The 13,994-nt window shown below is 45.5% G+C and overlaps 1 protein-coding gene across 8 annotated transcripts in view; it reads right to left on the bottom strand.

Moving 5' to 3' along the window:
• The window catches only part of Scn8a (sodium voltage-gated channel alpha subunit 8), a 173,442-nt gene that overhangs the window by 50,902 nt on the left and 108,546 nt on the right, over nucleotides 1–13,994 (bottom strand). For 5 of the 8 annotated variants that reach the window (XM_087556060.1, XM_087556063.1, XM_087556059.1 and 2 more), the window contains 1 exon segment: nucleotides 12,577–12,933. In XM_087556060.1, the coding sequence (XP_087412186.1) occupies nucleotides 12,577–12,933 (357 nt within the window). 8 annotated transcript variants of the gene reach the window in all.

The following is a 13,994-nucleotide window of genomic DNA, read 5'->3' as shown; positions in this document are numbered from 1 at the left end:
AACTCCACAAATGGACCAGGCTGGCATATGTTCACAGGGCATTTTACCTCAGCATAAAAGGATGCACCTCCTTCTCTGAACCTCATAGATATTCTTCAAGACTGATATCCACATACTTGGACATAAAGCAAATCTCAACAAATACAAGAAAATTTAAACAACTCCCTGCATCCTCCCTGACCACCATGGATTAAAGCTGGATGTCAACAACAACAGAAATGAGAAGACTTACAAACTCATGGAAACGAAACAACTCTCTACTGGATGGATGAAGAAAAAGGGGGGGTGTCAAGATAGAAAATAAGAAAAGAGTTAAAAACCCTTTTAAAGATTTATTTATTTATTTCACGTATGTGAGTACACTGTAGCTGTCTTCAGACACACCAGAAGAGGGCATCAGATCCCATTACAGATGGTTGTGAGCCACCATGTGGTTGCTGGGAATTGAACTCAGGACCCATGGAAGAGCAGTCAGTGCTCTTAACTGCTGAGCCATCTCTCCAGCCCCTAAAAACCCTTTTAGAATTGAATGAAAACAAAAACACACAACATACCCAAACTGTGGGGCGCAATAAAGATGGTTCTAAGAGGCAAGTTCACAGCACTGAGTTGCCTGCATCAAAGAGTTGGAAAGACCTCATATTAGTAACTTAACAACACACCTTAACACTCTAGAACAGAATGAAGAACTAAATCCCCGGAGGAGTAGATGGTGAGAAATAAACTCGGGGATGAAATCAATAAATAGAAACAGACGAACAAAAATCAATGCAACAAAGAATTGTTTCTTTGAGAAAACTCAATGATGGGTGAACTCTGAATTAACTAAAAGGTGGAGGGAGAAGATGAAAATTAACAAAATTAGAGTCAAAACATGACGACAGACACCAGAAATCCAGGGAATTACAAAAATATACTTTAAAACCTATACACTCCACCACATTTTTAAAAACAATGTGGAAGAAATGGCTACTTTTCTTGATAGATATGACTTAACAAAGTTAAGTCAAGATCAGACAAGCAATTTAAGTACACCTATAACACCTAAGGAAACAGAAGTCATTAAAAGCCTCCCAACCAAATCAAGCCTAGAGCTTGATTTCCCTAGGCTTTAGTGCAGAATTCTACCAGACTTTCAAAGAGTGAATGCCAATACTCTGCAAATTATACCACAGAATAGAAACAAAAGGAAAGTTGCCCAATCTTTTTACAAGGTGGCAGTTAACCTGATACCTAAACCACATAAAGGCCTAACAAAGAAAGAGAATTACAGATCAATTTCCCTTATGAACGTAGATGTAAAAATTCTGAATAAAATACTTGCAAACTGAATATAAGAATACATCAAAAAGACCACCCACCATGGTCAAGTAGACTTCAACCCAGGGATGCAGTGGTGGTTTGACATATATAAATTATAAATGTAACCCACTATATCAACAGACTGAAAGATAAGAACCACATGATCATCTGAGATGCAGAAAAGGCCTTTGATGATATCTAGTACCCCTTCAAGATAAAAGTCCTGGAGATATTAGAGATCTAAGGGAGAAACCTCGACATAATAAAGGCAATTAACAGCAAGTCCAAGGTCAATATCAACCTAAATGGGGAGAAATTCAAAGCATTTCCACTCAAATTCAGAACAAGACAAGGCTGCCCATTCTCTCCATATCTAGTTAACTACAGCACTTAACATCTTAGCTAAAGCAATAAAACAACTACAGGAGATTGGGGACTTCAACACAAGGCCAGCCAGGTACACTGACCCTAACAGAAGATAAAGAAGGGAATACTGGACAGAACACTGATAGCGCAGGCACTAAGAACAATTAATAAATGGGACCTTAGGAAACTGAAAAGCTTCTGTACTGCAAAAGGACACACACCATTGTTCTGACTAGGGAGCAGGCAAAAGATAGGGAAAAATTTTTAAGCCAACTAAAGAACTAAAAAAAAATGGACATCAAGAAAACAACCCAATTAAAATGGGGTACACAGATATAAACAGCATTCTTGAAAGAAAAAACACGAATGATTGAGAAACACTGAAAAGTTCAATTTCCTTAGTCACCAGAAGATGCAAATCAAGACTACTTTGAGATTGCATCTTATACCAATCAGAATGGCCAAGATCAATAACACAAGTGACAGCTCATGCTGGGAGGACATGGAGTAAGAGGAGCACCCATCCACTGTGGGAGGACATGGTGTAAGAGGAGCACCCATCCACTATGGGAGGAGATAGAGTAAGAGGAATACCCATCCAGTGCTCATAGGACTACAAACATTCAGCTACTATGGAAAGCAGAGTGGTGGTTGCTCAGGAAGCTGGGCCTAGATGTACTTCATGAGCAGCTATAGGACTCTGGCATGTACCTGAGTCCATGACTCTACATCCCGCCACAGAGACACTTACTTGCCCAACCATGTCCATTGCTGCTCAATTCATAATAGCCAGAAAGTGGAACAGACTAGATGCCTATTAGTGGATAAAAGGATAAAGAAAATGTGGAAAACCTACCCATTGGAATGTTACTCAGCTGTTAAAAAAAATAAAATCATGAAATTCAAAAGTAAATGGATGGAGCTGGAAAAATCATTCTAAATGGGATAATCAAGATCCAAAACAACCAAATGTTGTGTGTATTGGCTTATATGTAGATATTAGCTATTAGCTGTTTTTGATAAGCTGGCTACAATCCATATAATTTCGGAGGTTAGGTACAGAGTAAGAATAAGGTACCCCAGGAACCTTAGGAAGGTTCACCCCAGGAAGAAGAAATAGAATAGTTATGGATGGACTGAAGGATAGGACTGAAAAGAAGGATCAGATGGGGAGGGGAGGAGAAGGGCCGTGAAGGAGGAACTGAGAGTAGGGTAGAATAACTCAGGCCATTTGAGGGATCCCATGGAAACCCAGTACAGTACAAGCTTCCTAAAGTACATACAGAGAAAAGTGATCTAAATGAACTGCCAAATAACAGGAGAGACAGAGGCCCAACTGGACATCTCTTGTCACCAAATGACGCTTCCAGTACTGGAATTATACATCCAATATAATTGATAGCTAAAGGGGGCTCTATGGGACAACCCAGGCTACCTCTGAGGTTATTAGTTGCTCTCTACCAGCTGATAGCAAGGCTCTACTGTTGAAGACAACACCTCATAACTCACTGAACATGGTGAAGTCCAGACGGTGCCTACCTAGAGCCTTTGTTCCTATGGAATAGCGTTCATGGCGCTGGAAGGCACTGTGTAAGCTACCACTAGAGAAAGGTGAACACCAACCCAGCTACAAACCCTTCAATCTACTATAGTGACCTGCCCGCGAGACCCATTATTGTTGACCAAATGAAATCTGACTGAATTTTAGGATCACTTCCTGAGATGGAACCCATCCCTGACACTGCTTGGGTGACCAAGAACCTGAGACAGGAGAGGCCATGGACCTGGGGGAAATCCAGTCACTACTGCTCTTCTGAAGGAATGTAGCAACAAAATAAATCCTGACAACATAGATGAGTGTCTTGCTCAGCCGTCATCAGAGAAGCTTCCTCCTAGGAATACAGAGCCTCCATCTGGACAATGTGCAGAGAGTAGACCTTGGAACGCTAAGGTCTAAATGGGATGTTTCTATCAAATCCTTGGCCTTGTGGCTCTGGGAACCCTGTGGAACTGGAGCTGGGAAGACTGTAAGAGCCAGAGGGGATAGAGGACACCACGGGGAGCAGGCGGGGCTGAGGCACACACGAGCTCACACAGACTGTGGAAGGATGCACAGGGCCTGTGTGGGTGGGCTTGATGGGGTCATAGGACTGAGAGAGGAAGTGGCCATGAACCTAAGCCCAAAGCTATCCCCAATTATAACTGCTTGCAAATGAAAAGTTAGCTTTCATCAATAAAGACTCATTGAATATACAAACCACTCCTAAAGGTAGGCTCATGCCTAGCAGCTTCTCTCTCTCTCTCTCTCTCTCTCTCTCTCTCTGTGTGTGTGTGTGTGTGTGTGTGAATGTGTGTGTCTCTGCATTCACGTTTCTTGAGCTTTTTCTTTGGCTCTTTTTCTTTTGTTTCAATAATTAATTAATTATTGTTATATTATCAGTAGTAATTGTTTTAAATGTTTGTCTCCTAATGAGAGAAAGAAAGGATGTCGATTTGGGTGGGCGAGGAGGTGGGCAGCATCTGGGAGGAGTCAGGGGAGGGGAAACCATAACCAGAATGTGCTGTATTTAAAAAAAAAATCTATTTGCAATAAAAAGATACCCACGGCAAGCTTATTCATATCAGCTGCAAACTGGAACAAACTGAATGACGTGCCATGTTTATGCAATGAAGTCTGTTCAGCAGGAATAAAGGGAATACATACCTGGATATACCTCAGAAACAAAAACCCCTCGATTAATGAAGGAAGCTGAAAACCGCGTACTTCACAAGTCGACACATGTGAGAGAGAACTGAGCTAAGGTAAAGACAAATTGGGAATGCCACCCGGCATGGGGGGAACCAATAGGATGAGGGGCAGGCACGTCAGGGCAGGGCAGAGTCCTGGTGCAGTAAGGCATTAGGGGAGCAATCTGTAACTGCCAGAGAGTCCCTTCCCTGTGTCCTTTTACTAGCAATTCTGGCGACTCTTGAATGAGAATTACACAAGGCCAAACAACTTAGCGGGGGATGGTTTGACGGGGAATCTGGGTCACAGAGTATGCGACTAAGAATCCTCTGTCATCTTGGTTATGGAAACAGTCAGAACACATGCTGCAAGTTCGGACTGGGCTATAGCTGCTTGCTGTCGTTTGCATTTTGTCTGCAACTCCAGGAGTCTTAGTTGGGCTTTTACTGCTGGTGAACGAACACCAGACCAAGGCAACTCTTTTTTTTTTTTTTTTTCCATGTGGAAAGGTTTAATGAGAGAAGAGGAGGAGAGGAGTAAAGGTCGGCCATGAGCACGCGGAGGGAAGCGGGGAGGGAATGGGGAGAGAAGGGACAAAGGGGAAAAGGGAAAGAACAAGGAGCAAGAGGGACCAAGGCAACTCTTACAAGGACAACATTTAATTGGGGCTGGCTTACAGGTTCAGAGGGTCAGTCCATCATCATCAAGGCGGGAGCATGGCAGCCTCCAAGCAGGCAAGGTGCTGGAGGAGCTGAGAATTCTACATCATCTGAGGGCCTCTAAGAGGACTGGCCTCCAGGCAGCTAGGACTAGGATACTAAAGACCACGCCAACAGTGACCACCTCTTCCAACAAGGCCACACCCCCTAATATTGCCACCCTCTGGCCAGAGCACGTACTAACCATCACAGTAGGCATGTTTTACAGGGTAAAAGAGCATTATTCCAGGCCAGGGCCATGGACACGAGGAAGCTACTGGCTGACAGAGATGGAATGGCCCGCACGAGACTGACTCGGGTGCATGATCCATTTACTGTGGTAAACTTGGATCTTAGTTGCAAATGAAAACAAAAATTAAGGGAGTGGCCAATTAGGTTGGCTCCCTGGGCTGTTTGCCCTAATCCAGGGGCTTGGGGTCTTTGGCAAATCGCAGCTCTAGGTTTTCAGGGGTAACCTGGTCACCGCCTACCTGCAGGTGCTGCTGCTAGCATTTATCAGCTCAGAAGGACGGAAAGCTCCTACGATGACATAAACTAGAGCTAAAGTTGCCTAACCACACCACTAAACGTCACTGAGCACATATGGGACCAGGCGTCGTGCTGAGAAAAACCGTGTGTGTCGCTAAGAAATCCATGCCGCTAGATTCAAAGTGCACTGAACGCCAAGCTGGACAGCCAGGCCTAACACGTCCTCTTTTGCTGAGGTCCAGAAAGCTGCAGTTGAAAGGCCAGATTTTTAGTTCCTGCTTCCTCTTTTCCAATTTAAAAAAAATGAAAATACGCATAACAAGTTATCATTTGAACCGTTTTAAAGTGAGTGATTTCCTTCAGGCCTTTAGTATACTGATTGTTCTGTACAACTCTGCTTATCACCACTCTCAATTGGCTGCATCAGCCAGCAGTCGCTCCTGACTGCACTCTCTGCTAGACCCTGCCAATCGATAATCTGACTTCTGTCTCAGTAGATTTGCCACTTCTCATTAAACAGAATCATGCAATCCGTGACCTTTGCAGTGCGGTGTCACTTAGCTTGTTTGAAGCTTTGTCCACGGTACGTAAAACCTTGTTCCACCTCACGGAAGAATAACGCCCCGCTGTGGAGCCGGACCACGTTTGTTCATCAACTGATGAACTTGGGTTGTCCCATTTTCTGATCACTATGAATAATGGCTGTGGGGTAGCCATGTATCTATTTTGGGGTAACGTGCTTCAACTTTCTCAGGTGTGTGTGCAGGGGCAGCTTTGCTGGATGCAAGACTATGACGAGCGCCATGCTACTTTCTGAGGAACAGCAAGAACTACTGGACAAAGTGGCTGCCACATTTGACAATTTTACGAGCAATGCTGGCTGCTCTTTCTTCAGTCAGACCATAGCTGCCAAAGTTAGACTCCCTCAGATAAAGCAGCTCCACGGCGAGCTTTTCACCTGTAGTTCTGCGGGGGATTCTGGGAAGTGATCCCTGCTAGAAGCTGTTGCCAACTCTTACCACCCGGGAGGGGAGCTGAGGGTCACTGGGGTGGGGTGGGTGGATGATTGACCTTTGGGCTGGGTTGTTCAGGTATTGTGGCACACATCTGTGATCCCACACTTGGAGGCTGAGGCAGGAAGATCACAAGTTCAAGGCCTGGGTTACACAGTAAGACTCTGTCTAAAAGAAAGAGGCTGGAGTTTGTACCTCAGTGATGTAAACTTAGTGCTTGTCTAGCATGCATGAGACCCTGGGATCATAGGAAGCACACAGACACAGACACAGACACACAGATACACACATACATGCACACACACACACACACACACACACACACACACACACACTCATAGACACACACAACCCTAAACTCAGTACAGGCTAGTTCCATCACCATCTTTCTTTTTTCTTTTTTTTTTTTTTTTTTTGGTTCTTTTTTTCCGGAGCTGGGGACCGAACCCAGGGCCTTGCGCTTCCTAGGCAAGCGCTCTACCACTGAGCTAAATCCCCAACCTCCATCACCATCTTTCTTGACTCAAACTCAAAGTCTATCAGGGTACTCACTACTGATGTCCAGTCTCTTAAACTGGAACCATTCTCATACAGATGCTACTCTATCTGCAGGTGGCCATCTCATACAGATGCTACTCTACCTGCAGGTGACCATCTCATACAGATGCTACTCTACCTGCAGGTGACCATCTCATACAGATGCTACTCCACCTGCAGGTGGCCATCTCATACAGATGCTACTCCACCTGCAGGTGGCCATCTCATACAGATGCTACTCCACCTGCAGGTGGCCATCTCATACAGATGCTACTCCACCTGCAGGTGGCCATCTCATACAGATGCTACTCTATCTGCAGGTGGCCATCTCATACAGATGCTACTCTACCTGCAGGTGGCCATCTCATACAGATGCTACTCCACCTGCAGGTGGCCATCTCATACAGATGCTACTCCACCTGCAGGTGACCATCTCATACAGATGCTACTCCACCTGCAGGTGGCCATCTCATACAGATGCTACTCCACCTGCAGGTGGCCATCTCATACAGATGCTACTCTACCTGCAGGTGGCCATCTCATACAGATGCTACTCTACCTGCAGGTGGCCATCTCATACAGATGCTACTCTACCTGCAGGTGGCCATCTCATACAGATGCTACTCTACCTGCAGGTGGCCATCTCATACAGATGCTACTCTACCTGCAGGTGGCCATCTCATACAGATGCTACTCTACCTGCAGGTGGCCATCTCATACAGATGCTACTCTATCTGCAGGTGGCCATCTCATACAGATGCTACTCCACCTGCAGGTGGCCATCTCATACAGATGCTACTCCATCTGCAGGTGGCCATCTCATACAGATGCTACTCTACCTGCAGGTGGCCATCTCATACAGATGCTACTCTACCTGCAGGTGGCCATCTCATACAGATGCTACTCCACCTGCAGGTGGCCATCTCATACAGATGCTACTCTACCTGCAGGTGGCCATCTCATACAGATGCTACTCCACCTGCAGGTGGCCATCTCATACAGATGCTACTCCATCTGCAGGTGGCCAGTTCTGCCCACATTTCTCCAGATCTGCAGAAGGAAGCTCCAAACTTCATGTTGACACTAAATTGCTTTCACAAGGAATACACAACTGAACTTTATCTGCTGCCAGGCACTTTCTTAGAACTGAAATTTATAGTATTTTAAAGGCATCCTTAGAACCGTTACAATGGTTAACCAACCACCTAGTCAAGCATTTCTACAATTCCTGTGGGGTTCTGCTTTGAAATAAGTTTACGGTATTTTCCTTTTCTCAAACAATCTATATGGTCTTCCTTTCTAAGCCAGGCAAACAATTCTTCCATCTTTCTTTGGGCTAAGAGAGATGGGGCAGAGCATAGCAAGGTCAGGCTATGAGCACCCTCACCCTGACACCACAGCCACCACATCTGTCCTTCACAGTAGCCCGCTTTGCTTTCTAGCTTTTGGTTTTGTTTTTAACCAAAGAAAAAAACGCTGAGCGACAGATCTTCCCAGAGTCCCATGGGCACACGGTGAGAGCTAACGCTTCAGAGTTGGTCTCTGGTAGAGCCAGCTTTACACTCACACCTTAACTCGGCTTCCTGTGTGATGTGGGAGGGGGAGGGGCTGCTTAATGCCCTAAGCCCTGTGGTTTCTTCAACAAGGAAGGGCATAGCAGGACCTTCCTCTCAGAGAGGGGGCTGTGAGCATTACAGGAGATGATGCTCGGACATTTGCAATCTGCCTCAACGGATTTCTCAATTAAGTGGGTTCTGGGCTGTTGGTAGCACCTGTTTTCTTCATGAGCAAAGACCTACGGTTTTCACTTTCTCAGTTCAGAGAGAAAGACAGGGAAAATCTCCTTCTTTGCATCAGCAAGAGAGAAGAGTGAAAATTTCTAACTGTAAAAAAAAAAAAAACCCATCCATCAATCACAACCTCATGATTAATGAGGGGGAGAATGGTTTTTTACGAGATGCTAATGATATAATGCCCAGAAATCTGTCTGTCTGTCTGTCTGTCTGTCTTTTATTTTATTTTAAATGGCGTATTGTATTTCTTACCTGGACTCAAACCTAGGCATAGCTACTGGATACAGCCTCGTGGCTTCCATACCAGTCCATAAAGCGTGAGTACGTATGAAGACAAGTTAGTTCTTGACACATCTGACAGTGAGTATCTCTATACCTCAGCTTAAAGAGACAGTGATTACTTATCTGGCCTAGGCTTCCGGATGAGTAATAATACCTTTAAGTTTCATAATTAAAATGATAATGTTTAACATAAAGGAATTATACGTTATGTCTTTATGGAAAATGACTATTTCCCCAACTTTGCAAAGAAGCGAATATTTTAGCTGTCAGATCTCTAGGGCTCAGGAGACCTTGGTTCAAGCTTAACTTACACAAGTTACTAAATCTCTCTGAGGACCAAAGTCACCTTCTTTATACTGTGGTCACAAAAATTAAGCAACAGCGAACTGTGGTGGTCCCGGTCTGCAGGCCCAGTGCTGGGGAGGGTGAGGCCAGAGGTCTTGAGTTCAATATTAAACTGAGTTACACAGGGAGGTCAAGGGCAGTCTGAACTACGCAGTGAAACCTTGTCTCAAAACAAGCAAGCAAGCAGCCAACTGAAACCCAAGAGTAGAGAGAAATGCAGTTCAGTCATCGCGTGCCTCCCAGCCTTGGGTTAGGCCTCCATCCCACACACGGGACATGGACACAGTTGATAGATACATAAATAAGAAAACCACAAGGAGGGGTTGGGGATTTAGCTCAGTGGTAGAGCGCTTGCCTAGGAAGCGCAAGGCCCTGGGTTCGATCCCCAGCTCCGAAAAAAAGAAACAAAAAAAAAAAAAGAAAGAAAGGAAGAAAGAAAGAAAGAAAGAAAGAAAACCACAAGGAAAATAACCGACAGCTTCTCATCTCAAAGGCCATGTCTCTAACCTTCAATCAGTTGTCTTTTCCCCTCCCTTCTGTCTCTACGTGGGTTTGATCTCACACCCCATAGCAGATGCAGCCTACTGGGTCTGTTTGGTTCTTCAGAACCCGTTAGTGCAACTGACACATCTTCCCACACCGTTGGGAAGCGGCCATAACTGAAGCGTTCTGGCTTTCCTGACTATGATGCCCACAAGGATGATGATAACACTCTTGCCCGCTGCCTCTTCCTGCCATGCTGGAGTTCTGACCTCCTGGCCTTGGGACTCTTCATTCCTGACATCACTAAGGGTTACTTTCAAGGGTCTCCTAAGTGCCTTTGTGGTACCAGGCACTAGACTCCCTAGATGAATTCTGTAGGCCACAGTGCAGGGAGAGACCGAAACCTTACCGCATGGCCATCTGCTCAACAGAACCTAAAGAACATTTCTCCCACCCAGTACAGTAGAAACAACTCAATCCAACCCAGTCCTCAAGCCTGATCACGCACGCCTAACCTAATGTTGATATACTTCCAGGAAATCTCTCATGCCTTTTCATTGGGGGGAGAGGCACAGCTTTACAATTTAGCTTATAAACTGTAAACTTGCAATACATCACAATCCAATTTACCTTCGAATATTTGAATTTTTGAGTTGCCTCAGCTGCTCCGCTATGTGGCCCATTCTTACTTCCCACTGATATCCACTCTTGGTTTTCCCAGAGAATATAACTATCTGGGTATTGGGCCCAAAATTTACCCTAGCTATGGAATCAGTGAAAATCAAATAAAAATGCAATGTGATGGTGTTATCTTTGTTTTGGCCATGCTCTGGTTGCAGGACCGAGACAATTGGGTCTCCAGAAGAGCAATGGCCAATGGAGTAGACAGGGATGACATTAAAATCAACTGGAAGGGAAGGACGGAAGGACTGGGTTTTCAGAGGGTAACTGTCCTAAAAGTAACTTGCAGGCTGGTCTAGAGGCGTAGCCCAGTGGGAGAGCTTTGGTCTGGTGTGTAGATGGCCCTGGTAGGATCCCAGAACCAAATGCAGCCGCTCTGCCACAGACGCAGAAAGGAAGGGGAGAGTTGTCACTTGTAAAAGGCTAAGTATCTAAGGGGCAAGGCATTTTCCTTTTAAAGAAAGGGGCAGGGGGTTGGGGATTTAGCTCAGTGGTAGAGCGCTTGCCTAGGAAGCGCAAGGCCCTGGGTTCGGTCCCCAGCTCCGAAAAAAAGAACAAAAAAAAAAAAATCCAATTAAAATGTTTAAAGAAAGGGGCAGAGAGAGATGAGGCAACTCAAACTGACTTTTGAATTCTTTGTCCACTTCCTTCTACCCAGCCTGGGCAGCTGGAGAGGGACTGGAGGGCCATAGGCATGCAAGACGCCATCTCTTTCATTAAGCTCCAGATACCAGCCTGTCTTTTTGGATCTTTATCTGTACGGTCAACAGCTTCCCTAAAGCCCTAACACAGACCGCTCAGAGATATTTCACCCACGACTGTCCGCTTCCTCTCACACATGCGGCATGCTAATCAAGGGGCTGGTGGTCTTCATGCTGTGTTAGAGGCACGGAGGAGGTGTTAGGCCGGTAGAACATGCTGCTCCAAGAGGCCCACACCAGTCGCAGACGTTAAGAAGCCGGAGGTAGGCAGGGTTAGGGCTACTGAGGTACAGTAATTTAAAACTTTAAAAAAGAGCTTAGAATTTAAAGAAACGTGGAGATGGCCTTTTCCCAAAGAGGGAACTGTTATTGAGCCCTTAGACAATCGATTCTCTGAAGCTATTATGTGCTACTCCTCCAGAGCCTGACAAACGACTCCACTTAAATTTATCTTCTGCTTTTCTTCCCTTTCCTTCCTCCCCCATAAACCATGTGTTCCTGCCCCAACCTCCTCCCACTTTCCTGGCTCCTCAGTTCTTCCCATTCCAATCCATTTTGAGACTCTGGGTCCAGTTCTAACCACTCCTGGCTTGCTCGCCTGCTACAACTTCCACCCCAGCGTCATGATTGATCATTCCTCTTTGGAATAAAAAAAAAAAATCACATCTCATTCTTGTAGAGGGGCAGAAAAATTATTCAAAAATAATATATATTTAACTAGGAACAGTAAAGTCTTTAAATTCCAAGCTGCTTTCCTAGTTGGGAAAGATGATGGAAGGGAAGCAGTGATTTCAAACCGGCTCAGACTAGGTCACTCCCTGGTAGTGGCAAATGGTCATTTTTTTTTTTTTTTCATTTCCTCCTGCAGTCAATCAAAGCGTGTGTGTATGGGAGGGGCGGAGGGCGGCCTGATTTGCTCAAATGGAGGGAAAGAGTAGCCGAGAAAGGCAGGAGGAGATGAAGCAGAGACTACAGAAAGGAGTCAGGGAAGACTGAGGGCAAGTAAGGAAAAACCAAGGAGGGACGGTGGAGAGAAAGGAAGGCAGACCACGAGGCCGGGAAGGCAGGCAGGAGGCTGCAGGAGGGGAGGCTGCCATGCCTAGCCCGGCCCACCGTGTCCTTCCTTACGCTGTCCGTAGCTGCCTTATCTATTTTCACCTCAGGCAGGAGCCGCCCGATGTGTGAGCCGGGCCCGATGAGTGACACTACGCCGTTGCAGTCCACCGTGCTGTTGCGCTTCACGCTGCGCCGCAGGCTGGGGAAGATGCGCGACGAGCGGCTGCACTGGCTGTAGCCGCTGTAGCCACTGTAGCTGCTGCGGCGCTCGCGGGCGCGGATCGGGATGAAGAGCGAGTCACGCCGGCCCTCGCTCTCCTCCACGGTGCTGTGTTCATCGTCTGCGAACTCATTCTCAGAGCCGGGGTCCCGGAACCGACCGGGTCCCCGGAAGCTGAAGATGCTGCTTTTGCTGTTATGTCGGGAGAGGAAGGGCGAGCCTGGAATGCTGAGCAGCGACTGTGTGGGGAGGGAGAGAGAAAGAGAGAGGAGTGAGACCAAGCAGTGCCCCACAGCCCAGCGACCTTCTCTGCCCTTTGCATCCCTGTCCTCTGGCCACACTGGGGATGCCAGAAAGTCCTGCGGGAGGTTGGTCTGCTACCAAACATCTTGCTCTTAATCACACTTTGCTGCTCGCAAAATCACTGTTTCTTGTGCTTACTACCAGCTTCCAAGGAATGTGTGTTTAACGCTGCCCAACTTGGACTCCACCGCCCACCTAGCAAAAGTCAGAACTTGCCCTCTCTCCGTGGGAGCCTGTCTGATAGAACTAGAAAGTGCCACTGTTTAATATATATATCCTCCACTTTCAAGCCAACATCTTTTAAAATCAGAATTTAAGCGGTTGTAAATAATTTCCCAATTTAGTTAGTTGTAAATTACATAATTCCCAGCTCTTACATTTTCAAGGTTCTTTACCAAATTTTTCATTTATTTTTATCTTTCAGCACGTTTCCTTTTCACATTTCTTCCAAAATTATATGAAAGTGCATTTTTATGCTTAAATGTGTTTTATTGATCACCACTGACTACTTCCCTGAAAAAAAGAAGCAACCCTAAAATTTAAAAATTCCTTCTGTGACCATGTGTCTTCACCATGAATCTTTAAGGTATTTTTTAAATCCTCTCGAATTATAGTCTTTATGAATGTAATTGATCACACTACATACATATACTGTGTATTTGACAAACAATCAACTTAAAAGCAGCTATCGAAGCGCATCTTTCAATGAGATGGCTGTTTTTTTATTCATGCTTTCCTGCTTGTTGACAGGGTTACTTAGGAGGGGAGGAAGACATGGTTCACCCACGCTCATTCTTAATAATCAATTTTAAGTGTTGGGGTGCCTTATTCATGTAAATATTATCTTGGAAAGAACCGTGTTACAATGTCATTCAATTCTTTGAACTCCTTCTAAGTTATATGCCAAAAACCACGTGGTGGACTGGCAGCCAGATGTATTTTAAGGATCTGCCAGCTGATGGATTCACTCTTTTTCATTTTGTTGAGCTTGTACAGC

Source organism: Rattus norvegicus, chromosome 7 (assembly GCF_021556685.1).
Source record: "Rattus norvegicus strain SHRSP/BbbUtx chromosome 7, alternate assembly SHRSP_T2T, whole genome shotgun sequence".
NCBI lineage: Eukaryota > Metazoa > Chordata > Mammalia > Rodentia > Muridae > Rattus > Rattus norvegicus.
This window is presented reverse-complemented; position numbering and strand designations above follow the sequence as displayed.